At 39.4% G+C, this 23,252-nt stretch overlaps 1 protein-coding gene across 3 annotated transcripts in view; it reads left to right on the forward strand.

Moving 5' to 3' along the window:
* The window catches only part of LOC134136880 (probable acyl-CoA dehydrogenase 6), an 88,003-nt gene that overhangs the window by 6,439 nt on the left and 58,312 nt on the right, over positions 1–23,252 (forward strand). For all 3 annotated transcript variants that reach the window (XM_062569130.1, XM_062569131.1, XM_062569129.1), the window contains exon 2: positions 9,046–9,166. In XM_062569130.1, the coding sequence (XP_062425114.1) occupies positions 9,046–9,166 (121 nt within the window). The remainder of the gene's footprint in view (positions 1–9,045; positions 9,167–23,252) is intronic.

Here is a 23,252-nt window from a genome sequence, read left to right on the forward strand (position 1 = left end):
TTACCAATGAGACAGAGAAATGAAGTATAAAAATCTGAATGTGATGAAAGGAGAGAAGTTAAGAAATTCCATGAAACTAAATGCAAATGCATAACCACTTTCTAATTTCAGAACTCTGCAAATAAATTTCACTGTCCTTTGGGCTGGCACAGAGAGGCATGAGGAAGGAGGAGTCACCTAGGCTTATGTGGGTCCTTCTCCAATTGTAGCTAGTCTTTCAACATCTTGTTCCCAAGAAAGAGGTGAAGCTGGACCCAGTCCCCCAGTCACTGGGCTGGAGCTTTTATTTCCTTAGTAGGGTGAAGTTGTGTGCCCCAGTGGTGGGGCTCCTGCTTGCACTGGTGGTTGGGCAGAGTGGAGGCAGAGCACATACTTCTGCTCAGCCCCTCACTCCCTGGAAGGCATGAAGGTTTTTAAGTTTTACTTGTGTGGCACAAATTTTTGGTTCTATTTTTATTTATTTATTTATTTATTTTGCCTCCTACAGTGAAGGAGGCAAAATAATGGGACCAAAAGTTTGGCAGTATTCAAATTTCTGAACTAAAAATCAGCTTTGCTTTTATGTACTTTGTATGTTGCAAGGAACTGTGTCACACGGAGAGGGATTTAGACAGAATTGTGCCCAGTTACTGCCAAAAGAACAGAGAAGAAATTACATAACCCTTGTAATGAGTGTGCCTTTCTGCTGGAAATCAGATTTTGTAAAAATAAATGAAGATAGGTCTGTTTCATTATATAATGAGATCCTGCCAATTCTTATGTTACAGAGTTTTCCCTCCCTCATTTTTTTTCGCTTGAGAATGGGAAAATAGAATTTCATTTAGTAACAGTTTGTTCCTACATTTGCTGATCACTGCAGTATTTGTATCACCAGTGCTGTAGCAAATTACATGATTCTTCTGTTGCTTGTAACATGGCTAACTTGATGGTACAAAAAGGAATTGTGGTGCTGTAATTAATCAATTCGAAAAGTGTATCTTCCCATTTCAGTCGTGTGTTTTCCAGTGCTGAAGAAATTCTTCTATTTTTCTCTTATACAAGCCTACTGAGGATTGGTTTTAAATCCACTAGAAGTTTCTCTGGAGGCTCAGCTCTGGCCACAGCTATGTCTAATGGCAGTGGGAAAAGCCAGATGTGAGCCAGGCCTGCTCACCCTCATTTTGCCGCAGTGAATAGAAAAGCAGAAGAATCCTAAAGATACCCTAGGCCCTACCAACAGTGAGTTGCCTGCGCTTTTGAACCACCTTCATAGTGCTAAACTTTAGTGACTCTCTTTTTCTCCTTAATTCTTACAATTCAAGCTTGTGTACTGCCCATTGGGAAGGAGAAAGCGGGGGAAAGCTAAATAACCTGCAATCTATGTGTATGTCTAAACATATACGTGTGTACAGAGTAGGTTGGGACATCCCTGACTAAAGTGATTGATGCTTCCCTCTCATTATTGTGTGAAGTGTTTAGTACATTTACATGCTGAATAAGCGGATTGCATTGCTTACCATTTAAATGGAGTGTGGTGAGCAGACGTTTCTGCCATGCAGCCCGTGCTCAGCAAGGTCCTTCAGTGTGCACCTAACTTTAACTGTATGGGACCCCACAAAGTCAAAGGGTCTGGCAGTGAGCTTAAGCAGAGGAGATGGGGCCAGTATTCTGCTGAGAACTATTCCACTATGTAAGACTTCTAGGTATGGAGATTAAAAAAAAGGTCATATTTTGACTTACCTCTCTTTTCCCCTTTTTGGTGATATTTTCTGGCTGGCTTAAAGTGTCCTTGCTCTACAGCTGTTTTCTAACCTGGTTGATCATGTCTTGCTCTGCAGATGCCATGCAGAACAGTTGGGTCCAGTTTACATGAAAAGCTGGGGAGACCAAAATGAACTGAAGTAGAGCAGAGTCGTGTGGATCTTCCCTGGACCTTTTCAAGGGGGAGGAGTTGACAGACATCCCCTCTGGTGTATGAGTGTCTGGCACATTCATGAATTGAGGGCAACGTTTCTAGAGCAACTTTCCTACCTTCTGGTTTTAAGTACTCCCTCAGTCACTCATTCCTTACTCAAAAGTGTGTGTTTATAGTTCAAAAAGAGATGAGGACAAGAATGAACAACTGTCTAATGCCATTTATACAGAGCTTCTGTCTCTTTGGTTTTTAGTCTGCAAATTTCAGTCCATGCATCTCTCTATTTATTGAATGTGATTGGGGTTATATCAGTAAGTTTGTTTACATGTGCTAGGTAAATCTTGCTCCTTTCAAGTGAAGCAAAACAACAACAACAACAAAACGCTTATAAATATTTATTGCTGTAGTTGACAAATATTCCTAAAATTGAATTCATGTTTCAGGACCTATTAGTCCTCAAATATAATGAGAAAAAAAAAGATGCAATAAAAAGAGGTGAATAGTAAAATAATGATACAATTTTTGGGGAAATATGTTTCCTTCAAGTATGATGAGGTTTTTGGGAAAGAACATGTGGATACATGTGCTAATTCCTTATTTTAGATTTAGATAAGAGGGAAAACAAGATTGAAAATCTTAAGTAGAATAACAAAATATTTTAAAAAAATGTTTCTAGTACTTGCAGAAAAATATGAAAAGAAATCAAGCTTTTTTTAAAAAAAAAACTTTTTGTGAATAGTTAAACCATTCTCTCTAATTTCTACTAGTTGTAAATGTTGAGTTACATATATTAAAATATTGGGGAAACAGTGGAAAAAAACACAGGACTTAATGTACTGTGCTCACATTGTTATTGAATATCTTGATGACGACTTGAAAATACTAAGAATTTAAAAAGAATTTCCTTCTAGATTATAATTCCAGAACTTTTAGTTTGACATTTGTAAAAATTAATAATATTACTTTTAAAAGCTTAAGTCAAAATTACTACTATTTTGTTCTTTTTATTAATTATCTCAATATTCTGTTTTTAGAACTTTTTCCTGTCAAGTGTTTGTTTTTTGCAGGGTCATGAAACAGATGTCTACACTTAAATTGAACTTCTGAAGTTCAACCTTGCATCATTGTGGAAAATGTTTTCTTGATTTGTTCTCAGCAATAGCCTGATGACAGCTCAGAGCACAGAAGATTTCTTTATTATCACTGAGGCCCAGTCCCAAATCTCTCGCTCAAACAGGGCAAGTTCTTTAGCAGTAGTTTGTGGACAGTCATTAATATAGATGTTGCACCATAAACTTGGCTCAATAGTCAAGTGTGAATACAGAACAATAGGCACAGATTGTATCCAAATGCCTCATCTTCCACATTATGAGCAAGAGAGAGTCTTTCTCATGTGAAAGTGTAAGATTTTCTGCAGACCATAGGGTATTCATTTCTTTTGCAGAACCCCTTGTATAGTCATGGGTCACCTTTTTCATGTAGGTATTCCAGATGAGTCCTGACCAAGAAGAGGAAAGTGTGCTTTTGTAAGAGAAGGAGAGATGGCCAGAGGCTGAGAGGTAAAATGCTTTTTTTTGAGTATCCATGGGTATTCCTCTGCTTATATTAGTACTTAAAAAACAATCCCTTTCAAAAAAATCTGTAGAATTTCCTGAAAATCCGCAGTGAATCACTGTGGTATGTATCCTGAAGGAGGAAATGGCAAGCTACAGCTTTGCTGACTCGATCACTTCAGACCTCAGGCAAGCTTGTAATGTTGAATTTTGGTTGCCAAAAGACAGTATGCTAAATAGCTGCGTATGAGAAGCCTGATTAAGCACTGCAAGGAGTGTTTTCTACCTAATGTGTGGTTAAATGTAGATGTGTGATGGGGTTATTTCTGAACTGTTGTGGTCTTCCAAGTCATGTACTGCCTTTGCTTCTGCATGTCATGTCAGAGACTGAATGAAGGCCTTTCTGTTTGGGTGGTGGCAACTACTGGTCAAGGCTTGTTACCATGGTGTTCATCATCACCAGGTTGGGTGATTCAGCCACCCTGGGCCCTGACAGCCCACATGGGCAGGATCTCCTAGTGTGTATTATGGGGACCATAAAAACAGAAGCAATTGCTATTCAGAGAAAGTTGTACAAAAACTTGCATATCTCCTCAATAGCAAAACTGTATTAGAATCAAATAAATCCTTTGGCAAGCTGTAGAACTGATTGTCCTAATTTTGAATTATACATGAATGACCATGCTACCAACACTGGAAGGGATCTCTTAAGTGCAGAAGAGAGAGCAGGACACTGTTTTGTCCGTCATATATAGGCAGACATGCTTTGTCAGCCAGGTGCCACATGTCAGAAATGTCAGGCTCACCATAGCTTCTCAAGGGGAAGCAGTGCTCAGAAACCACCTTTTGTGAGAACCTTCAAGGGAACTTCCTTTTTCAGCCTTTCCTCACTCAGCTGGATTTGCTCTGATTCTGTCTTGGGCACTCATATTTCCATATCTCAATCTCCTTCCCTGTTGCCTTTCAGTTACCTTTCTTAGGAATATTACTAAATAACTTTGCCTGGAGCTTGAGAAGAATTGTGAGGCAGCTGAGGGAGAACTGTGGCCTCTAAGTCCAGGAGTGAGAAGAAACAGAATATTTGCAGGAAAATCCGTTCTAGTGTGCTATATCTCAGATGCGATCCCAAATGAGAGCAACATGTTGGAAGCAAACAACCATTATTTAGATGCATAAATTCCTTCTCAGTCCCCCGTACCTGGTCAGCAAAGAGAGCTAGATACCTCTGAGGAGAAACAGGGAAGACCTGCAGCGGGTTCTGAGTGGCAGTCACCAGGAGCTTGTCAACAGGAAACTCATTTCCATGGCAACTCTGATGACTATAGGGTTGTTTTAGTAGTTATGAACAGTGTAGTAGATTTGGCTACATCAGTTAAGTCATCTCTCCTTAAGTTCTTTCTTCTTGCTAAAATACTGTCTATCCTGGACATCAGTATCTGTAGGATGGTAAATTGTTTTATAGTGCCAGAGATTATGTACAATATTGTATTGTAATTATTAATAGTGCCAAAGGTAAAGTCTTTCTGGTCTGCTTTCTCAATTCTTTTAAGCCAGTCTTTTGCTGATTGTTCAGATAAAATTGGTGAAGAACTATCATTAGCGATTTTTTGTGTATTTGTTTTCCTTTTTTTCATTACATTGAAGACTCCATTAGTTGTGTTGTCTTTGGTTATTATAGTAATAGAGCTAAGTTCAATTACTGTAACTTATTTTTTAAGAAAAAAATACTCCTGTTAACATAATATGATATGGTTGTATGGCATCACTGAATGCATTTAATCTTCCTAATTGAAATGTATCTTTTTTGTATAATTTTTGTCACTTTTCTAGTAAGTAAGTCTAATCTCAGTTGAGGTATAACTCACAAGAAGCTTTATTAAAACTCTGCCCTTCTGTAAGAATTTAGTTTAATGATTTCTTTTCAAGAATATTGTCCTGTTTATTGTGCACTGAAATACTATATTACCATAATATTATAAAGGATAGATGTAGGAGATAGCACATGAGGAAATGTTACGGCCTTTAACTTCTAATTTGAAGCGCTTGATAGAAACTAAACTTGCTGGTGAATCATGAGAAGGAATCTTTAATTCTTGAACAAGACATCTATATATTCTTTCAATACACAAAATATATACTATAATTTCCTCTGGAAAATAATCAAAGCATACAATTATCTGGCAATATTTTGGGAAGATATTTCCATCTGTCTGTTTTAGAGAGAGATTAGAATAATCTATAACAAAAAATCTGCATTACTCTCTCTTTTCCCATTCCATTTCCCCTTTCCTGAGCAGGAAGTTACAGGTGTTGTTTTTCACACAACCTTGTAAAGACTACTTTAAAAAAAACTTAAAAAAAAAAAAAAAAATCAAAAATGAAATGAGTTTTTGGCTTAATTAGTTTCCTGCTGGGCAAATATCCACATTGTTTAATTATAACAATAATACTTATTTTTAAAAAAAGAACAAGCCAGGGTTGATACCTGCTATTATACCATTCTTTCAGACACTTTCCAGAGAGCGGCTAGAGCTCACACTGACATGTAGACTAAGCTAATATTGTCCTCAAATCTGAGTGCTTTAGATTTGGCTTTGCATGATTTGAGTGGAGCAGCCTGAGAAAAATACCAGTGTTGTGCATGAGGCTTGCTATGCCCTAATCATCAGGAAAAGAACAGAATTCCTGTTATTGTGGTTTATTAGTACTTTATCAGCAAGCAGAAAAGAAATATGGCTTCCAAGTCAACTATATATATCCCAAATTCTGTTGAGATTTGGCTGTCTAGATTAGATTAGAAGATTACCTTTGCGCTTGGGAATACCTGTCAGATAGCATTTATTATTCCAGATGCAGTGTTAAAATCTTTCTGTTGAGACAAATTTTAGGTCTTACTACAGTCAGCATCTTAGTAATGTAAGTCTAAATGTTATCACTCATGGTTTCTACTTTTCTCATGATAAAACCTATAAAAATAAATAGAACTGCTGCTCAGCTACTGCTGTAAACTTGCTTCTGTATATTTACCGAACACTGTGTAAGTATCTTAAATTAAAGTAGTTGCATAATTTGTGCTAGCACTATTTAACACGCTGTGTTTTTTAAAAAAATAAAGTTAATTCAAAATTAATCAAGATTTAAATTAGTTATACCTTGAAATATTTCTTTGGGGGCACAGATCGGAGAAACAAGCCAAGCGAGAGGAGGGACACATCGAATAGTTAGGTATGCAGTGTATTTGACCTGCATTCGAGTAAACTCATCTTTAGAAGTGTTTTAAGTACACATTCTGTAATTGTACATGTTCTTTCATTCAAGGTTGCTGACTTGGCCCTTTGAAAACACGTCTCCCTGTTTCCATTGACTAATATGTGAAGGGATGATAATATTGGACAGCTGGTGCTAAAACACTGGCCAAGTGACCAGCGTTGCAGTTCTGCAGCAATGTGGTTTATGTGCTCCCCTGGTGCTCTCTCCACCTGAGCTTTCTGTCCTCCGAGTGCCCCATGGCCTGCCCCTCAAGCCTGACTGATCACGCAGTCCAGATTACCTGAGGATGTTTTCTGATGACTTGTTTTCAAGGAATGTTACTTTTAAAAGAATGACTTTGCATGCCTGAAAAAAGTTAATTTGTTTAGATTCTTATTTATGATTGTAAATAACGCGATTTTTTTGTATTGTGTCTAAAGTCTGAAAACTTTTGACAAGACCTATTTCATGTGTTTAAAAAAAATGAAGTTTAAAGTGGACAGTGAAATGATTAGCTAACAATTGTGGATATCAGTATCTTGACTGAGGGTTTTTTTCCGTAATATTAGAGGCACGCGCTGTTTGCAGTTTGTACAGTGAGGCTGTCTTCATCTTTTTGTTGTATCATGCAAGACAAACCTTGTTTTACTAGAAATTGAAAATTTTACTTTTCTTGGTAATAACTAGCTCTTGGTTCCATTAAATAATTTGAGTTTTACTCAAAGGCACAGAAGTGAGCAGGTTTTAATCTACAAGAATGATGTAAAAAACTTATCTGAGTCTAATGCCTTAGTCATTCTTCTGACTGTTTAACTTCAAAGGTAGCTTTGTACGTAGGCGGTGAAACACTTGGCCCAGTACCAGCCCGAACAGGCACAAACCAGTATTACTGCACTCACTTCATGCTTTTGCCAAGATCCGTCAAAACATTGCAATAACTTTCTGTGCACACTTTATAATAACTTTTCGGCATTTTCCTAGATGCTGTCAGGTGAGCATTACCAAAGGTTGCCGCAAACAAAAAGTGCAATCAAAAAGGTATTTCTTCACCTGTAACTCAAAATTAAGGATCCACATACTAGAATGTGAGCATATAGGACATGGCAGTATAGAAACTTCTATGTAGACTCTCCTAGATAGTGTCCTAGGGAGCAAGAACTACAGCAGCATTCTTACTAGTGACCATGGGGCCTACATTATTCAGTATAAGGGAGGGAAAGAGGTGAAAATTATTGAGCAAGTTAAGTATTCCGCTTTTTTGTTTCATTTTGAGAACCTTATGAGTTCAATGTTAAAGTGTGCTGAAAAAGGTGCATGGTGCACTTGGAGGCCCAGCAGAAGTTGTTAATCCCCAATGTCCCCTGCCTGTGGAGGCAGACAGAGATGGGCAGAATACAGTGTGAAATCTCTTGAAAGCTACTGAAGTGTGCTGCCCAGTAGCAGACTGGTAGGGCTCAAGCAATAAGAAAGGGATGGCAGAAGTCAGAATCTGCCCCTGCAGTATGTAATGCAGAGCTGTAAGGTGCAGAGGTGGCTTTGTTAGGAGATTCAGGTACTTATAGGCAGGCTGGGAAAACTGCAGGTTGCCCAATTTGCTCTCTTTGCACAACCACTGAAATTTGGGACTTGTTGGATGAGATGTGCAACCCTTGTGCTCTGAAACCCAAAGTGTTACTGAACGTGGCATCCGTGTTTTGCTCGCAATGGCTGGGAGAGAAGACAACAGCCTGAGCAGAGCAAGGGGCAGTAGCCAGACAGCTCAGGATATGGCCTTCCTAGTCTTATTAAACCCTAGGGGAATCTAAATTGAGACAGGACTTGAGTGCCCCAACAGCTCTGTCACTGGTAGCATTTCAGGTAAACAGTGAGGAACTGAAGTCCTTAAGACTTGCTTGTTTTGTGTCTTGTGTGATCCCAGTGAACTGAATGTCATCCCTCTTTGGCAAGGTCCCTCTAAGGACATGCCAGCTTTCCCTTCCTGTCGCTGTCTAGAAACTGTATCCAGAAATATAACAAATGGAGAGGGGGAAGCATAATGAATGGAGAGGGGAAAGTGCTATTTTCATAAACCTTGGAGAGCTTTAAACTAGCTTTGATGATTTCCTATTGTAATAGCTGTAACTGCTAAAAGAATAATTTGTATTTGCATCATTGCATTTATAACATTATTTGGTTGGGTGGAGAATAAGAGCATCTGACAGAAAGTAAGCAAAATCATGTGATTTCAAAATGTCACATCACTTTCCCTATATGTTTTTTTCTCTTTAAAGTGTTTAGCCAGAGGTAGTCAAAAGTGTTTCCGTAGGAATGTCTTTGTTAATAACTTTTTAAATGTGTTTTCAAACCTAGATCATCGACAAGGAGATTAACCCCTTTGTGGACCAGTGGGAAGAAGAAGGACAGTTCCCCGCACATAAAATATTTAAAATCCTAGGACAGGCTGGATTCCTTGGTGTGGATAAGCCAACAGGTAAGAGTATACAACTCTCGGATATTGATGATGCTGATGATAGAGTTTTTTGACATTATTTCAAATCACTGTTGTCCTAGATCAAAACATGCTTCAGAATTCAGTGCAAAGCTTACTTATATTCACAAGTGACAGGCATGCGCCTTACAAACTGTACAGCTACAGAAAATGCTGTAGCTAAGTGCACAAGTTGATATTCTTCTAAAAAACAAATATTCTTAAAAAATTGAGGGATTGTTATTGAAAGTCAGTGAAATTAATGCCATTTCAATTCTCAGTGTACAATCTGTATAATGAGTTTTTTTTCTTCTGTTTCCTGACACATCCTGACCAATCTCAGTCTTCATTAGTGACACCCCAGTTTGAGGGCACTGAAAGCTGTGTGCGACTGGGCCTGTTACACTTTCTGAGCCTATCATCTGTACGGCATTACGGTGTATTTTGTTCACCATTCAGAGAAGGAGCTTTCTGTGGGTTTTAGACCATTATATCCTAGGCTGTCTTTAAAAATGCACTGTTCTGAAGCCTCCAGCCCATGGAAGCATGTACAGAGAGATCAAGAAGTTGATGATATGCACAGCAAGAGCAGAGAAATTTGCCTGTTTATATATACACACACTTTTGAGGGGAAAAAAAAGTCAGGAAGTCCAGAAGAGTGGGAAGTGTTTCAACTCTCCAGCTAAAACATGTTCCTCAAGCTTTGTTTTGTTTGTATGTGTAAGATATACTTACTTTTCTTTTCAAGTACTACTGTAAGGTCTTCCTGCCAGAATTCTCTGTTTTTTTTTTCCTGTTTTCTTATTTGTGGTTAAAAACTTCAAAACAAAGAGAAATAAAGGAAGCAAGCTTGCGTAGGCAAGCCTGAAGCAGTCTTTGTGAATTCGGAGCAGGCTGAAATAAAAATGATTCAATACATAACTGCAGATAATCATCTTTGCAGGGTAGTTTACACGAACTTAGCTAAGCCACACTTCACTACATCATTACGCTGCTAAGGGACAGGGTTTGAACTGTGGGACAAATTATGTCCTTTTACAGATTTAAGGGGATTTTTTTTCATCTTGAAATGAACTATTAAATTGTCATATATTCTGACTTGGAAGCTTTTCCTTTTGCTGCTGTTCAGCTGCTGGAGCTCCACACTCCTCTGAGTGCTGAGAACTGTTTAGCTGTGATTGTTTGACAAATCCAATTAGGTCTGAGCTGGTGCTTTACAAAAACGCTGACTGTTGTGGTTGAGATTTCTTTAAAGGACAAGTAGGATTATTGGGTGAAGAAAAAAACACCTCTACTTTCTACTATAATTGTTTGATAGATAGATTTGAAATGTATCTCAGCGGGGTCCTTCACGCTGCTAATATTCACGTTGCTTATAATAATGGTACGTTTTATTGCTGTTAGATTACAGCCCCATCTTTGTTGTTACATGCTTCTGAGGACATGCAGAGGCCTCAGCTGGGACAAGAAACCTCGCTGTTGGGCATGCAGTGCATAAAACGTTGTGGAGGTGCAAACTCTTGTATAACACTCACAAAGTAGCTAGAAGAAGAGAGACATTGAGTGAAATCTGATGAAGAAGGGACCTGTAGAGGCAAAGATGGTCACAGAGTTCTGCATACACTGACTACAGTTATAGTTAATGATTAAGAGTATTTTATCCTTGGCTTTGATGCTTGTATCTTGTTTTTAATCTAGTTTATTGGCCCTCTACAGCTGCAATTTGTAAAACCTATAAAATACTGGATGACATTCTCACTGGCACTTGTTTCATTCACTTATTCATGTTGTCTTCAGAAAGATATTGAAAGGCACAAAAAATGCACTAGCTCCTGGAATATTCTGCCTTCGCTGCAGTCATGCAAGGGGATGTCCCCAGACCCACCTTTCACTGTGTAATGCTATAGTAACATCAGACACAGCAGAAAGTCCTGAGATTTTCACATAGTGTCAGACGTGCAATAGTCTTAGTGGGAGTCCCTTTGGCAAATGCCTGAAACTTGAGAGATACGTTTAACACTTTGCCACACCACTTTTACTATTTACCTGCCATACACAGAGAAAGAGAGATCGTGGGGGATCTGAGGGAGCAAAGAGCAGCCTGGCGTTTTGGGGTACGTGGGGGAAGTCAGAAGGGAGCTCCACTGATTCGAGGAAAGTGTTCTAGCCCCAGAGCAGCGTCACTGACAGTGGACACTACTTCCTCTTTCCTCACAGACCAAAATCATAACTTTCACGCTGTATCCCTCCAAACTCAGCTTATAAGGCATTCTCTGGTAAAGAAGACTGTATCTTTAAGTGAATTTATTATAGCAGCAGTTACAATTTTGAAACAGATGTTTTCCTGAATTTAATTTCCAAAGCCATTTTGTTGAATACAACCTTTTCTTTTTCTCCAGTAGAATTTAATTTTGAAGTGTTTTTATTGGGTAGAAATGGGTCACAAACTTGTTTTGCTTAGATAGAAGGAAACATCTGCTGGACTTCAGATTTGTGGAAACTGAACTTTGTTTCCTTTGTAAACACCATTAATGAACAATGAACTGTTTAATGGGAGCCAGTTTTAAAAGAGAACGTACCTTAACACATGTATGTTATCACTGGAAACTTTCTCCTTGTGGAGAACTGATTGGGGTCCTGTTTGCATTGCAAAGGCTGCATCAGTTTCCATCGTAGGCGGTAGTGGTCTACAACCATCTCAGTACTTTTTTCACGTATATTTTTTTCCCCAGTTGTTTATGTTTGTACTGAATATTGGCTGTACTACAATAGTTCAGTACATGAGTTAGGGATTATGTATTCCTGCATACAGGGACATACTGCCAAGCCGTACATAGGTAATTGGAGAATCTTGGAGATTAACAATGGATTTGACTTGTTGCACTGTCCTGTCAGTCCTCTGCTAGGGAAGGAGATTTTCCTTAAATCGTGTATTTCAGTTCTATGCTACGCTATTCTTTACACGATTCAAAAAATAACGCATGTACCATTTTCCGGGGGGGGGGGAAATATATGTTGTTCTATTAGGAAATTCTTCTTAGTAGTAAAATACATAAACGTCGTTTATGAAAGGAAAGTGTCTTTTTACTCTGTGCAAAATGTGTTTTATGGAATTGCTTAGTTCAGCTGTGAGTGCTTAGTCTGAGGTGAGGGGAACCCAACATCTATATATACTTATTACTCTTAATTTATATTTGCTGTGTGTTTCTCCTCAAATTATAAAGTTTCTGGACTGGTGAGCTACTGCCAGTCCTAAAACTAAGGACAGAAAATATTAGGTTAGGCAGCAAAAATATTTTAAACAGCCTTGGAAAATGACCACTGACCGTTTTGCTAAGGGAAGTGGGCAAGACACGTTCTTTGGGGTATTTTATTTTCAGATTAGATGAGATGTTGGAGTAAAAGCTGAGAAGATCCTTGTGGTTCTTTCTGATCTTATGGTTTATGAATCAAAATCTCAGCTGTTATTAAATTTTAGGAAGCCTTGCCAAAGGCACAGGCCTAAAATGCTATGTGCCTGCATACAGTTATATGTGCAGAAGCAGATGATTATCAGTTGTTTTTATCAACTGATGCAAAAGCATGGGAATTGTCCTGTAAAGACTTGGTGAAAACAAAAGTGTGAGGGGAAAAGGCATTTGCAAGGGGGGAAATGTCTCCTGTGCTGCTCCTACTCACAGCATTACTGTGAGACATGAGTGATGATTGTGGCTGCTGCTGTGTGTATTTTACTAGCAGTTTCACTGGCATTCCTATAGCAATATTTAACAGAACATGTTTGGACGTACAAATAATTATCGTAGTATGTACAGACAATAGCCTTCACTTAATCCCAGCAAACACTTAGCAGTGTGTTGGCAGAAGCACGTTCATAAACCTAAAATTGGGAAAGTATGAGACTCACACGTGGGAAAGTATATTTTTATCCTTCCCCTACTTCTGGGACATATCTGGATACTGAGCTGGATGAAGTAATAAGCAGTATGTGCTTCTCCCGTGGGACAGATAAGCATCTGATGAAAGAAAACATACATCTCAACTGGTTGATCGCAGTACTGTGCAATTGGAAAATGATGCAACACCTTTCCTTAAGAAAGCCTGTTTGTTGCATGAGTCTGTTTTGAACATGAGACTATAGATCTAGATTATCCTCTGATGTTAATTTTGTTGTTTTATTCTTGATTACACATTTCTTCTGTAAGATGGGATCTTATAAGAGTTTGCTAGTGGAACATAACTTGGAAAGTTGGGGGGGGGGGAGTTTCTCTCTCTTTCCTTCTTCCCCTCTCCTCATAATACTGAGACTTATCATTAGGTAGAATTAGAGAAGGAAGGACTTAGGAGGAATAGTGAATTCTGTCACTAGAAGAAGTTTTAGTAGTTCAGATGAAACAGGGTTTTAGAGCTTGTCAGAGAGTAAATGAAACAAAATTTTAAGGGGTTTGCATGGGTAGAGGCTAAAAAGGATATATTTGCCAGAGAAGATTTTGTTTGCCCAGAAATGTTTCTTTGTTGTGAGGGTGAGCCAGGTATAATAGCCAGGTGGCATTTAGTGGGTTTAAACGTAGCCAGCTGAACTTAGAGCTTGTTCTCCTTTTTTGCTTACAAAGTAATGTAATAAGGATGTTAATAATAATTGTGCTCTGAAAGTTTAGAGGAAACAGGCCATTGTGCTTTGTGTTGTGGTACTGATGAACTAGTAAATCAGCACTCTGAAATATTTACCAATTATGAGGTCCACCTCTACTGCAATCAACAAATAACCTTGATAAGCCTTTAAAATACAGTGGACCAAAATTAGTCACTGATTTGTTTGATACAAATTCCTGAAAAAAAATTAGTGATGGATAGCAGTGGTTTGGAGACTTATTTCAGGTAAGTATAAGAAGTATGAGGTGCTTGTCTGACCTTCTTAATTTGATGAATTGGACTGAAATCTCAGGAAAATAGGGGTTTGTGTGCATGCGTGAATATTCTGTATAGATGACTTTTTTATTTCTTTCCTTGTGAAATGTTGACGATTTTAGCCCTGTGTAGTATCTTGCAAGTGCAGGATGAAACGCAATTGAAAATGGTAAGGGGGTGACAGGTTTGTGTTTCCTGGACTTCACAGATCAGATATGTGAGGTTCTGTTTTGAGTGAAAAAAGAAAATGAGTACTTAAGCTCATCTCTGATTTTCCTGATTCTGCAAATGACTCAAACACGAGTGCTTCATTTTTTGTGTCTAGGTAGGTAGTATACCAGTACCTTGTGAGGGTAGCTTGTACAGCTATGAACAGCAGTTTTGAAGAAACATCTAGCAGAAAACAGTCTTACTAAAGGACAGCGAGACTTTAAAAGAAGATTATCTCTTCCACAAATAAGAGGTACTGCTGAGAGATCGGATTAGTCCCTAGGATTCTGCTTTTGTACTTGAGACAAGACAAATCCTCAAACTTGTGACTTGTAACACAGTACATGGCAATAACCCAACTGATCCTGGACTACATATACCAATACCATAGAAGAGTGCCAGAAACTTCTGAAATCTGGTAGATGTTCCCCTGAGAGTTACAGATTATGTCAAAATAGCATTGAGGGGAAAAAAAATAAAATTGCCTCCCCTCTGGAAGACGTTAGAAGAGCCTCTAACTGGGAACAAATGCTCCCGTTGTCCACGTGCAGCCTGACGCAGGGTGCTGCTGCAGCTGTGCCGCTACGGTGCGGTCCTGCTGTGATAACGATGCTTGAGCAAACAAGGTTCAGGAAGCACCATGACTTGTTTCAGGCTGACACGCAGTGACAAACAGTAACTGCGTACATGCAGTTAAGTGCTTGAGCTTGTCATCCTCAGTTCTGTCGCTGCATACGCAAGCGCGGATTTGGCGTGTTGGGTTCGGCAGGCTCAGCACAAGCTAACAGATCCAAGCTGTCTCCAAGCTGATGAGGAGCACTTACTCCTCATTTGCTAAAAGATGGTTAAAGGAAGCCGTCCCTTCAGGTACGCTGCTGCGCTGTCCCACCTCTGCACGGTGTGCCCGGCTGGGCTTCGGGTTGTGCCGGGCTGCAGCTGAGGGAGAGCCTGTCCTTTGCTCTTATGCTTGACTTTAGGTTAGGCATGAACCAGCTCAAGTGCTTCGTATGGAAATAAGACATGTTAATGAGTTCAAGGTTGTACAAAAATGTGTGTATTCACATACCAAGTATGTGTCTTTTGAGGAATATAGTCCAAAAACAGAGAAAGAAAAATACAGGTAGAGAAAGATAGGAAACAGCCATTATGTTTGAAGATTGTACTAAAGAGAGTATCAGAGTCAGAAACAGCATCTGGATTTCCAAAATCGTAATGGTGCTCTTACCTATCGCTGAACTGTACTAATTTTCAGGCTTCAAGACAGACAAATCTTATCTGTAGCTTGTTTTCTCTGTTCCCCAGTGCTGGAGTTGTAGCAATAATAGTTTGTTTATTTCAATAAAAAGGAAAGAGGAAGACCTGCACGTATTGCTCTGAGATATGGGTGCAGAATCGGGGGCCAGATCTCATCCACCTCACTGAACTGGATCCCTGAACTGGATCAAAAGCCAAGTGGCATTTCTCAATGTAACCTCATGACAAAACACTAGTTACGAACAATCAAAACACTGCTAGTAGTATCTCATGATGATTTATCTTGTGGTGGCTCTGTTGTGGAACCTGTAGCCTAAACACACTTAGGTTAAGGAGCTGAATATTAGAATTAAATTTATTTGTGTGTAGAGTGTTCTTGGTTTTGTTTTCCTCTTTCTTCCGTGCTTCTGGAGGTCTTTGTAAATAAGTTTTGTTCAAATTTCCTTCAATTTTGTAGATAAGTGTTGAGTTTGGGAGTGGGTAGCTTAGATAGCAAATCTGCTAAAAATCTGATGTTCTTAGTCTTGTGATTGTGAAGAGGAAAAGAATACACACCAAAGAGAGTAACTTAAAGAAATATAAAGCATTGCAACATCTGAAAAGAATACAAATGTTGAGACTTTATCAAGTAAGACATGTTGTTTGGGGCTCTCCTTTAAAGGAATTGATCTTATTTTTGTGCTTCTGTAGATTAAATGGCAAGTCTGTCAATTGACAAAGCTTAGACCAATGAATATGCTTATACTAAAATAACCTTGGTATTATAAGTCTCTTTGGAGGAAGACAGTTATATGTAAATTAGTTTCAGCCACTTGACTCTAGATGCTTGACATCTATCATGTATGGTATATATGGCATCTATTATGGATGGCATGATCAGGCAGTTTTCAGAAAAGTATAAATGCACCTTTTATGCATTGAGACACATTAGGACATCAAATGTGGAGAAGGTGGGAACATTATGTTTGTGAAATGTAGGCTTGATTCGCTTTTCCCCACTCACTTTTACATTATTATTTTTTTGGGAGTGAACTTAAATTTCTCTCCTGGGGTTGAAATGGGGAAAAATATTGTGAAACAGTCGTTCTGAGTTTTATGCAGAAAATGACTGAAGAGCTGTTGGCTTGTGAATGCATGCACATCCCGTAGGTCAATAACCAAATTGGAACGTTTGAACGACAGCTGGCTTGATGAGGGGATTATTTCCTGCAAGATGGTGGTAAACTGTGTTATTTCTAGATACGTGGGCCTGTCCCGAACATTTGAGTAAAATAAGAACCTGGCTGTGCAAACTAGAGCGGCTGAATAAAAGCTGAATAAAAAGGAATACGGAGAAAAAAAAAAAAGAAAAGAAGTTTTGGCTCTCCTGTTCTGAGCTAACATTTGTTATCCCTAGTAACCTAGCTGATACACAGTTATTAATAAATAAGTATTATTAATAATCTAATCTGTGGAAATCTGGAAATCTTGCATAAGCCCTTAGTTGTTCCAATATCCATAAGGAAATTCAGAAGGCCCCATACTGGTAAAATCACCTTTCTGTGCAGGTGGAAAACAGGTCTCATCAATACCTTTCTCCCTTTCTGACGGGTGGTTATCATTGCAGTCACCTTTGTGGATCCTGTCATTAGTCTTGCAACACAACTGAAGGGCTTCCTCCACTATAAATTGGACTCCTGGGGATAATGTTAATCCCTTTTGGCATTTATTGTGGAAAGAATAAAGTAAGGACAACAGCACAGGTCCGGTCATTGTGGATCTGTGACAGGCAACTTGCGTAGGAAATGAGTAACATGCACAATGTAATAACTGCAAATGTGTTGTAATAATAAAAAGATCTCAGAGAAAGATACCATAGTAAGGAATTTAGCTTCTCTGTGCTTAACACTTAGATACGGTTAGAGGTGCTCCACTTGGTGGAGTGGAACGTGTGAGTTTTGAGTTCCAGTTATCTGCAAGGATGCAGAGAATTTAGATTGCAGTGTTTTAATCATGCTATGTTGCATGGAATGGATACCACTTTTTAATAGAATATCTGAATGTTAACGTAGTTATGTGACATGCGGCTCGTACTTCTACTGCACTTCAGGTCTATTTTGATTTCATTGTTTATGCTCATGTAATACTGATCGAGACATTAGGAACTGTATGATATCCCCTAGTAAGTGAAGTAAGAAATTAAAAGATTGGTTTTATTCTGAAATACTTCTTAAGTCTATTTAGATGGCCTTAAAAATACTTAGAACCTTCATTCTGGTGTATGGGCACGACTATGTTGACGGTCCTTTAGAGGCCTGATAGGCCTAAAAAATGCACTGATTTGTAGATCGCTGTGAGTTTGAACAATCGCTCTATGTATCTTCAGTTTCTCAGTTGATTAGTAAATGCTAAAAATGTGAATTGTTTTTGAAGTGGAGTTATGTTGGAGACGGAGGAATGAGTGATGCTTTAGAACAAGTTATTTTGAATGGATTTAGCCAGTGCAAGATAAATGTCTGGTTCGTTTGTGGTGAAGTAAGAAGATGCTTTCTGCTGTCACACTTCAGCTGTGTTATTTGCAATTCTGAGGGCTGTGTGAATTCACGAGTGGGGCAAACTGAGCTGGAGGCTCAGGCTTGTGAGGCTGCTCTGCTCAGCTGTAATCCATGCTCTCAGTGTGGAGAAATATTATTTTTTCCTGCATAGTACTTTGTAGTGGTGAGCATGATTGTATGTATACTTTAATATATATATATATTATATGTATCAGTAAAGTATGTTTAATTTTATATATCTATTCTTGTATAAACAGAAGGAGTTGTTGATTAATTTTACTGTTTTAATCTTCTACAAATCTTTAAAGAAAAGAAACACTCAGTTAGTCAGGTCCATGGGGAGTCAGGCAAAATATTTCCCAGTTGTTTGGTTTTCACTTGTTTCAAAGGCCTATCCTTATTTTCTGTTCGAGCTTCATATTTTAAATCTTTCGTGAAATAATACTCCTTTAGACCAATGCAGAGCTATAGTGAGTACTGTTTGGTCTTGCTGCAATAGTTAGGCTTTCTGTTGCTAAAATTGGTACTTCTTTTTGTCTCAAATTAATTGCAACTGCTGAGGGAATCCCTAATGGGGAAAACCGCTTTGAGGTAGTCACAGATATGTTCGTCAGATTTCTGAATCAGCAGAAACTGTACCGAGCTGTGGCGTCAGCCGGACTGAGCACCGTGCGGGCGTTTCCAGCTGCCCCTGCTGCAGCGTGGCTCCCGTGCGGCCAGGAGGACGCCAGCCCGAGCGGGACGCTCGGCTCCGAGCGGGTTACGCGGTGAGACCGGCACCCTGGACCTGAGCTGACCGGTCTCCTCTTGGGACTATTGCCGTTCCGTTCCCAGCGATAAACAAGGTGATAAAGTGTAATGTTTTAAGCGCTCGAGAGCCTGTGGCCTCCATATGAGAAGATACCTGCCCGGGAAGCAGCGCCCACCCCGAGCATCCCTCGGACGTGGCCTGGCACCTACGCACTCGGCTAAGTAAAGCCTCCCCGGGGTGCGGGGCTCGGCAGCCCTCCGGGGTCGGCAGCTCTGCAGCGGCGCAGCGCCCCGCCGGCTCCCTGCCAGGAGGAAGCTGTCTGTCCGTCTGACCGCTCGTTTTCCTGTTCCTCCCTGAGCCCAGTGTTTTCGCCCAGCATAAATATCAGTTATTTAATCTGGAGCCTTCTGTAAACCACTAAGGGGCAATCGTCGCTCCGGCTCATTTTCACATGAATAAGGATTGTTCGTGCTTGAGGGAGTTTTCACAGTTAGGTTCGTTGCCCTTTTTCTAAAAACTTTAAACACTCTGCCAAACAGACTTCACAGCAAAACATTTAAATACATGCTTAAACATTGCACTTTAAAGAAGGTAAGATTTGAGCATGCAGTTTGCTAAAAGAAAGGTTAAACATAGAATGCAAGCGTATCTGCTCTGTGTAAATCCTTTGCAAAAGAACTGTACAGGCTCTTTCTCACCTGGACAGCATGTTCCTGGTGGTTGATGGAGTCGAGCAAAATGCTGGTGCTACTTGGCCTACCAGCTACTCCTCAAACCTGTGATCATGCAGCACATGATACCCCTTTGCCCTTTTATTTAAGTATGTTTTAATCCTTCAGCTAACCTTAATGCTTTGGTCCATAAGGGATATGAACTAGTTGCTCCCTGATGTCAGGTTGCCCCTGCTTTTGCTGTTTTCCTAATATAATTAATAATGTCTGATGAAAACGATAACAAATGTTGCAAACTGAAGTCCAATTAAAAGAGGATGGTGATAAGGTATGATTAATTGATAGCTATTTTTCTTAGTGTTTTGGATAACAGCAAAAAGAAATGGTTTGATTCATTGTCGAGTTTCAGGGTTTTCATTTGTGGTGCGTATCATGGGACCTAGCAAGAATGTAAGCAAATGTGCCTTTTTGAAATTGCTGAGATTATTTTTTATATATATCAAGTTAAACCTGATAAGATACTGTCTGTGAAGACTAATGTCATTGTGCCAGAAGTTTAGTATATCAGCCTGAGTGGATTTTGTTTATTTGGCCTCCTTCATATTTTAAATTATGATCTTTAAAAAGAAATGCCCACCCCTAACTTTCAGAGGAGACTGAATGAAGTATCACTACAATCTCAGGGGGGACTGGTGTACAAAAGAATGCAAAAACTAAAGATGGGAAAATATCGTAGCGTGAAGGCTGTGTGGGATGATACCAGTCTTTAGGCCTGAAAGGAGCACGGAGCAGAATTTCCAGATTCGGCGTGCTGGGCAGGACAGGCTGGCTCGCAGCCTTGCTCCCGCGTTGCTCCAGCCCTGAAATCAGAGCAGCTGTTTAGTTATGTCGTAGCTAAGCTTTGGGTCTCCACCAATACCCACCTTGAGAAGGAGACAACTCAGAAGTACACTGGAACAAAGGCAGAGGTTGGGGGTGAGAGGGAAGGACACGGAATAACAGTTTTAGGAGAAACAGAGGGAAGAAGCCAAAACAGGGTGAGGATTTGTTTAACTTTTTTTCCGCATGTGTTTGATTTTCTGTTCCCATTTCACAGCCATGATTGTACTTTACTCTGAAGAGTAGAAAACAAGAAAATATAAAAATGTGCTTGTTGACTTAAAAAAAAAAAAAAAAAAAAAGAACATGAAAAGAAGAAGCTGAATTAAAACTTGTAGTTTCTTTTTTGTTTACTCTCAAAGAAATCCTTTTAATACATTATTTTTTCTATTTTTTGACAATATTATAAAGAGCTGGGAGTAGTTTCAGTGTTTAGAACTGTGAAAAAATATCTGTTTAAGCATTTGAATTGTTGGCCAGCTATTAAGGACAGTGTGATAAGGGAATTGTTCTTATAAACACCAGAATTATCTGTAATTTAATATCACTGTTTTGTTCTTACAATATCAGCTCTGACATCAGACTTCAGTGTCATTCTTTTCTTTTTCTCAAACAAAAAAAGTATGCCTCATCTTGCTTACTAATGTATCCAAATAAAATAATAAAATCAGGGGTTCCTTAACCCTAGCTCAAACTCTCTTTAGTTGATCTCCTCTTTGCTGGGACTATTATCCTGCTATTTTTTCTGCTTTTGTTACCAACATATATATATATATGTGTGTGTATATATATATATATATATATATGTATATGTATATATATGTATATTTTTAAGCAGATACATATGAGAAGTCAGGAAAACCAAAGTATTTCTTGCAGGGCAGTGATGTTGTCTGAAGTATATGTTCATTTGTTGCCTGTTCATTCTGCCTTCCTTGGGATTGCCTAGTAGAGTTGATTACTTAGTTGTAATAGCTAAATGCTAGCTAGTATACATATTAGCTATATAGTTTAGCTAATATAATAGCTAAAGTTTCCTGTAAGAATCCAAACCTGCTCAGTGGCCCGGTCTATGCTGGCAGATGTCCTCAGTTTGGGGAAGCAAGGGCCAGTCATGGGGTGCTCTGCTGGGCTTAAATGGGGAACTGGTCCGGACAGGGAACTTGAGTAACAAAGGACATGAGGATAAAATGGTTATTTGAAGGCTGAGGAACTTTGGCCTCAGTGTTTCTGAGAGCTACTTTTAATTGTATGCATCTTAAGAAGTGTAGAGAAAAGTTGGCTCAGAGCCTATTTCAAGTCCTTCCAGTTTCTTCATAGTGGAATAGCTGATTATCTTCTGACTATATATCAATATTCATTTCAGTGCCAGAAATCTTTTTGATGTTGGCAGGCATTCTCAGTAAAACTTATTTTTGTGCAGGGACTTTGGAACAACATGGCCTGTGTGTGTGCAGTTGGCTGCAGCAGGTGAAGCTAGCTGAAGACGTTCACTGCCCCCAAACCTCAGGCATTTACAAATTAGCATCATTAGCTGAGCTGGGAAAACAAAGGGCAGAATTAACGGAGAACTTCCTTGAATGAGTGTCAGAGAAGCAGCTGCTTGATTTCTTAATTTATTATCACTTAATGATGTTGTAAAAATCAACATCAAATCAATTGAAGGTGACTTTAGTCAGCATTTTTCCCCTCTCCTTGCTCTATACGTCAGAGGAATCAAATGACAGAGTTAAGTTTGTCCTCTCTGTTCTTCAGGAGCCAGGGTCTCTCAGTGGGGTGGAAGATCAGTCGGTAATGTGTCTGTTGAAATGCATTTCACAGAAATCAGCAAAGTTTAATATAAATCCAAAAACTGTTTCATATTTGTATAGGTGGTAGGAATATCCACAGTTACTTTAAGGAGAGTAATTGTATTTCTGATCAGAAGTTGCTCACTGAACTCGGCTGATTTCCTATGCTACCTGGCCTGTACTAGCTCCCTAAAACATCCTACATGCCATATCAAATACTGTACTGTGTGCTGAGGTGAAAGACTAGTATGAATAAAGTAGCATGATGGGTCGATCAGAGCTTTAGTACCAGCAGTGAGGTTGTAGTTTCAGAACAGAAATCTGGACTTCATCTTGAGGCGTTAGTAACGCTCTGGGCTGAAATGCTCCATGGGACACTGGATACTTGTAACCTGCTTCAGGGCAAAGCGTAGCAACTGCAATTGCATTGCTACTGGTTAGGGCAGACATTGCTGAAGGTAGTTGGGGCTCATCTGTTTGGATGGAGTCCAATGCTTCACCGAAATATTAGGTGCAACTCTGATACTTAGGATGGAGAGTCCCAGTGTTGTTGTAGAGTCAACGGAGAAAGGCAAGTGGCCCTGAAGAGCTATGGGGAGAAATCTTATTTTCTGGACTGAAGCATTTCTCTTTACCTATGGACTAGGCAAGGAGTTTCAGAGCTGTCAGTATGATCTGATCCACATGTTGTGCAGTGCTGCAAAGTTGCTGTGGGAATAGCAACTGTGGTAAATGCCTTGTATCAGCTAGAGAGCTATGTGGTCTGAAGCCCATCTGAGGAGGGGGTCGTGAAGTCCTCTGTCAGGGCACTCGCCTCTTTCTCAGGAACCTGAGCTGCTTTGCAGCCAGGAGTGCAAGGGCTGAGGAAACGGATGGAAGGAGAACAAGCTAGAGTGGGCTCCTCCACAGCCTTGAGCGATTAAAGCTCTCAGCCAGAAGTGCCACAAACCCCAGGGTTCTAGTTCACGTGAAAAGAAAACCACCCTCTGGGTAATTTCTAGGAAAACAAGATGCACTCTGGATTCAGTTTTGTCAGGAGTGCAAAGTTCAAGTAATTAAAAAGAAAAAAAAAAGTCAGCAGGTGCTTCAGATTTC

The sequence above is a fragment of the Rhea pennata genome, chromosome 2 (assembly GCF_028389875.1).
Source record: "Rhea pennata isolate bPtePen1 chromosome 2, bPtePen1.pri, whole genome shotgun sequence".
NCBI classification, from domain to species: domain Eukaryota; kingdom Metazoa; phylum Chordata; class Aves; order Rheiformes; family Rheidae; genus Rhea; species Rhea pennata.